Source organism: Heptranchias perlo, unplaced genomic scaffold (genome assembly GCF_035084215.1).
Source record: "Heptranchias perlo isolate sHepPer1 unplaced genomic scaffold, sHepPer1.hap1 HAP1_SCAFFOLD_237, whole genome shotgun sequence".
NCBI lineage: Eukaryota > Metazoa > Chordata > Chondrichthyes > Hexanchiformes > Hexanchidae > Heptranchias > Heptranchias perlo.
Genome location: NW_027139249.1, coordinates 372,846 through 377,736, shown reverse-complemented (window position 1 = coordinate 377,736; position 4,891 = coordinate 372,846). Strand labels below are relative to the sequence as shown.

The 4,891-nt window shown below is 55.2% G+C and overlaps 1 protein-coding gene across 1 annotated transcript in view; it reads left to right on the top strand.

Annotated features, from left to right (window-relative positions):
- Window positions 1-1,954: 1,954 nt before the first annotated feature.
- LOC137310265 (uncharacterized) overlaps window positions 1,955-4,891 on the top strand; it is a gene marked incomplete at its 5' end in the record, with an annotated part of 82,191 nt that continues 79,254 nt past the window's right edge. Inside the window, 2 exon segments of the mRNA XM_067978161.1 lie at window positions 1,955-2,228; window positions 4,399-4,510. Of these exon segments, the coding sequence (XP_067834262.1) occupies window positions 1,955-2,228; window positions 4,399-4,510 (386 nt within the window).

Below are 4,891 nucleotides of genomic sequence, written 5' to 3'. Positions count from 1 at the left end.
GAAGGAGAGACTGAGAGGGAGAGAGGGAAAGAGAGACTGGGAGGGAGAGAGAGAGAGAGACTGGGAGGGAGAGAGAGGAGGAGAGGGGGAGGGAGGGAGACTGGGAGGGAGAGAAGGAGAGACTGAGAGGGAGAGAAAGAGAGACTGGGAGGGAGAGAAAGAAAGAGAGACTGAGAGGGAGAGGGAGAGAGATAGAGAGAGAGAGAATGGTAAAAGACAACCCATCTCTCTCTCATGGCCTTCCTTAACCTTGCTTAGCTTGGTAATGTATCCTGAGCTTGAAAGGATAAATCGATAACTCTGATTTACGGTCATTGTGTTAAGAACAAAAAAGATCCCTGCTGCTCCAAAATGGCTGTATGTGTGTGTCTGTGTGTGTGTCTGGTCTGTGTGTGTGTGTGTGTCTGGTCTGTGTGTGTGTGTGTGTCTGGTCTGTGTGTGTGTGTGTGTGTCTGGTCTGTGTGTGTGTGTGTGTGTCTGGTCTGTGTGTGTGTGTGTGTCTGGTCTGTGTGTGTGTGTGTGTGTGTGTGTCTGGTCTGTGTGTGTGTGTGTGTCTGGTGTGTGTGTCTGGTGTGTGTGTCTGGTGTGTGTGTGTGTGTGTCTGGTGTGTGTGTGTGTGTCTGTGTCTGTGTGTGCGTGTTCTGGTCTGTGTGTGCGCGCGTTCTGGTCTGTGTGTGCGCGCGTTCTGGTCTGTGTGTGCGCGCGTTCTGGTCTGTGTGTGCGCGCGTTCTGGTCTGTGTGTGCGCGCGTTCTGGTCTGTGTGTGCGCGCGTTCTGGTCTGTGTGTGCGCGCGTTCTGGTCTGTGTGTGCGCGCGTTCTGGTCTGTGTGTGCGCGCGTTCTGGTCTGTGTGTGCGCGCGTTCTGGTCTGTGTGTGCGCGCGTTCTGGTCTGTGTGTGCGCGCGTTCTGGTCTGTGTGTGCGCGCGTTCTGGTCTGTGTGCGCGCGCGTTCTGGTCTGTGTGCGCGCGCGTTCTGGTCTGTGTGCGCGCGCGTTCTGGTCTGTGTGCGCGCGCGTTCTGGTCTGTGTGCGCGCGCGTTCTGGTCTGTGTGCGCGCGCGTTCTGGTCTGTGCGCGCGCGCGTTCTGGTCTGTGCGCGCGCGCGTTCTGGTCTGTGCGCGCGCGCGTTCTGGTCTGTGCGCGCGCGCGTTCTGGTCTGTGCGCGCGCGCGCGTTCTGGTCTGTGCGCGCGCGCGCGTTCTGGTCTGTGCGCGCGCGCGTTCTGGTCTGTGCGCGCGCGCGTTCTGGTCTGTGCGCGCGCGCGTTCTGGTCTGTGCGCGCGCGCGTTCTGGTCTGTGCGCGCGCGCGTTCTGGTCTGTGCGCGCGCGCGTTCTGGTCTGTGCGCGCGCGCGTTCTGGTCTGTGCGCGCGCGCGTTCTGGTCTGTGCGCGCGCGCGTTCTGGTGTGCGCGCGCGCGCGTTCTGGTGTGCGCGCGCGCGCGCGTTCTGGTGTGCGCGCGCGCGCGCGTTCTGGTGTGCGCGCGCGCGCGCGTTCTGGTGTGCGCGCGCGCGCGCGTTCTGGTGTGCGCGCGCGCGCGCGCGCGTTCTGGTGTGCGCGCGCGCGCGCGTTCTGGTGTGCGCGCGCGCGCGCGCGTTCTGGTGTGCGCGCGCGCGCGCGCGTTCTGGTGTGCGCGCGCGCGCGCGTTCTGGTGTGCGCGCGCGCGCGCGCGTTCTGGTGTGCGCGCGCGCGCGCGTTCTGGTGTGCGCGCGCGCGCGCGCGTTCTGGTGTGTGTTTGTGTGTTCTGGTGTGTGTGTGTGTGTTCTGGTGTGTGTGTGTGTGTTCTGGTGTGTGTGTGTGTGTGTGTGTGTGTGTGTGTGTTCTGGTGTGTGATCTCGTTTGTGTGTGTGTTCTGGTCCGTCTGTGTGTGTGTGCGTGTGTTCTGGTCTGTGTGTGTGTGTGTTCTGGTGTGTGTGTGTGTGTGTTCTGGTGTGTGTGTGTGTGTGTTCTGGTGTGTGTGTGTGTTCTGGTGTGTGTTCTGGTGTGTGTTCTGGTGTGTGTTCTGGTGTGTGTTCTGGTATGTGTGTGTGTGTGTGTGTGTGTGTGTGTGTGTGTTCTGGTGTGTGTGTGTGTTCTGGTGTGTGTGTGTGTTCTGGTGTGTGTGTGTGTGTTCTGGTGTGTGTGTGTGTGTTCTGGTGTGTGTGTGTGTGTTCTGGTGTGTGTGTGTGTGTTCTGGTGTGTGTGTGTGTGTTCTGGTGTGTGTGTGTGTGTGTGTGTGTGTTCTGGTCTGTCTGTGTGTGTGTGTGTTCTGGTCTGTCTGTGTGTGTGTGTTCTGGTCTGTCTGTGTGTGTGTGTTCTGGTCTGTCTGTGTGTGTGTGTTCTGGTCTGTCTGTGTGTGTGTGTTCTGGTCTGTCTGTGTGTGTGTGTTCTGGTCTGTGTGTCTGTGTGTGTTCTGGTCTGTGTGTCTGTGTGTGTTCTGGTCTGTGTGTCTGTGTGTGTTCTGGTCTGTGTGTGTGTGTGTTCTGGTCTGTGTGTGTGTGTGTTCTGGTCTGTGTGTGTGTGTGTTCTGGTCTGTGTGTGTGTGTGTTCTGGTCTGTGTGTATGTGTGTGTTCTGGTCTGTGTGTGTGTGTGTGAGTGTGATCTCGTTTGTGTGTGTGTTCTGGTCTGTCTGTGTGTGTGTGCGTGTGTTCTGGTCAGTGTGTGTGTGTGTTCTGGTCTGTATGTGTGTGTGTTCTGGTCTGTGTATGTGTGTGTGCGTGTATTCTGGTCTGTGTGTCTGTTCTCGTCTGTGTGTGTGTGTTCTGGTGTGTGTGTCTGTGTGTGTTCTGGTCTGTGTGTCTGTGTGTGTTCTGGTCTGTGTGTCTGTGTGTGTTCTGGTCTGTGTGTGTGTGTGTTCTGGTCTGTGTGTGTGTGTGTTCTGGTCTGTGTGTGTGTGTGTTCTGGTCTGTGTGTGTATGTGTGTGTGCGTGTATTCTGGTCTGTGTGTCTGTTCTCGTCTGTGTGTGTGTGTTCTGGTGTGTGTGTCTGTGTGTGTTCTGGTCTGTGTGTCTGTGTGTGTTCTGGTCTGTGTGTCTGTGTGTGTTCTGGTCTGTGTGTGTTCTGGTCTGTGTGTGTTCTGGTCTGTGTGTGTTCTGGTCTGTGTGTGTTCTGGTCTGTGTGTGTTCTGGTCTGTGTGTGTTCTGGTCTGTGTGTGTTCTGGTCTGTGTGTGTTCTGGTCTGTGTGTGTTCTGGTCTGTGTGTGTTCTGGTCTGTGTGTGTTCTGGTCTGTGTGTGTTCTGGTCTGTGTGTGTTCTGGTCTGTGTGTGTTCTGGTCTGTGTGTGTTCTGGTCTGTGTGTGTTCTCGTCTGTGTGTGTTCTCGTCTGTGTCTGTGTGTGTGTTCTGGTCTGTGTGTGTGTTCTGGTCTGTGTGTGTGTTCTGGTCTGTGTGTGTGTTCTGGTCTGTGTGTGTGTGTGTTCTGGTCTGTGTGTGTGTGTGTTCTGGTCTGTGTGTGTGTGTGTTCTGGTTTGTGTGTGTGTTCTGGTCTGTGTGTGTGTGTTCTGGTCTGTGTGTGTGTGTTCTGGTCTGTGTGTGTGTGTTCTGGTCTGTGTGTGTGTGTTCTGGTCTGTGTGTGTGTGTTCTGGTCTGTGCGTGTGTGTGTGTGTGTTCTGGTCTGTGCGTGTGTGTGTGTGTGTTCTGGTCTGTGCGTGTGTGTGTGTGTTCTGGTCTGTGCGTGTGTGTGATCTCGTCTGTGCCCGTGTGTGATCTCGTCTGTGCCCGTGTGTGATCTCGTCTGTGCCCGTATGTGATCTCGTCTGTGCCCGTGTGTGTGTTCTGGTCTGTGTGTCTGTGTGTGTGTTCTGGTCTGTGTGTCTGTGTGTGTTCTGGTCTGTGTGTGTGTGTGTGTGTTCTGGTCTGTGTGTGTGTGTGTGTGTGTGTTCTGGTCTGTGCGTGTGTGTGTGTGTTCTGGTCTGTGCGTGTGTGTGTGTGTTCTGGTCTGTGCGTGTGTGTGTGTGTTCTGGTCTGTGCGTGTGTGTGTGTGTTCTGGTCTGTGCGTGCGTGTGTGTGTTCTGGTCTGTGCGTGCGTGTGTGTGTTCTGGTCTGTGCGTGTGTGTGATCTCGTCTGTGCGTGTGTGTGATCTCGTCTGTGCCCGTGTGTGATCTCGTCTGTGCCCGTATGTGATCTCGTCTGTGTGTGTGTGTTCTGGTCTGTGTGTCTGTGTGTGTGTTCTGGTCTGTGTGTGTGTGTGTTCTGGTCTGTGTGTGTGTCTGTGTGTGTGCGTGTATTCTGGTCTGTGTGTCTGTCTGTGTGTGTGCGTGTATTCTGGTCTGTGTGTCTGTCTGTGTGTGTGCGTGTATTCTGGTCTGTGTGTCTGTGTGTCTGTGTGTGTTTTTGTCTGTGTGTGTGTGTTCTGGTCTGTGTGTGTGTGTTCTGGTCTGTGTGTGTGTGTTCTGGTCTGTGTGTCTGTGTGTGTGTGTGTGTGTTCTGGTGTGTGTGTGTGTGTGTTCTGGTGTGTGTGTGTGTGTGTGTTCTGGTGTGTGTGTGTGTTCTGGTGTGTGTGTGTGTTCTGGTGTGTGTGTGTGTTCTGGTGTGTGTGTGTGTGTGTGTTCTGGTGTGTGTGTGTGTGTTCTGGTGTGTGTGTGTGTGTTCTGGTGTGTGTGTGTGTGTTCTGGTGTGTGTGTGTGTGTTCTGGTGTGTGTGTGTGTGTTCTGGTGTGTGTGTGTGTGTTCTGGTGTGTGTGTGTGTGTTCTGGTCTGTGTGTGTGTGTTCTGGTCTGTGTGTGTGTGTTCTGGTCTGTGTGTGTGTGTTCTGGTCTGTGTGTGTGTGTTCTGGTCTGTGTGTGTGTGTTCTGGTCTGTGTGTGTGTGTTCTGGTCTGTGTGTGTGTGTTCTGGTCTGTGTGTGTGTGTTCTGGTCTGTGTGTGTGTGTTCTGGTCTGTGTGTGTGTGTTCTGGTCTGTGTGTGTGTGTTCTGGTCTGTGTG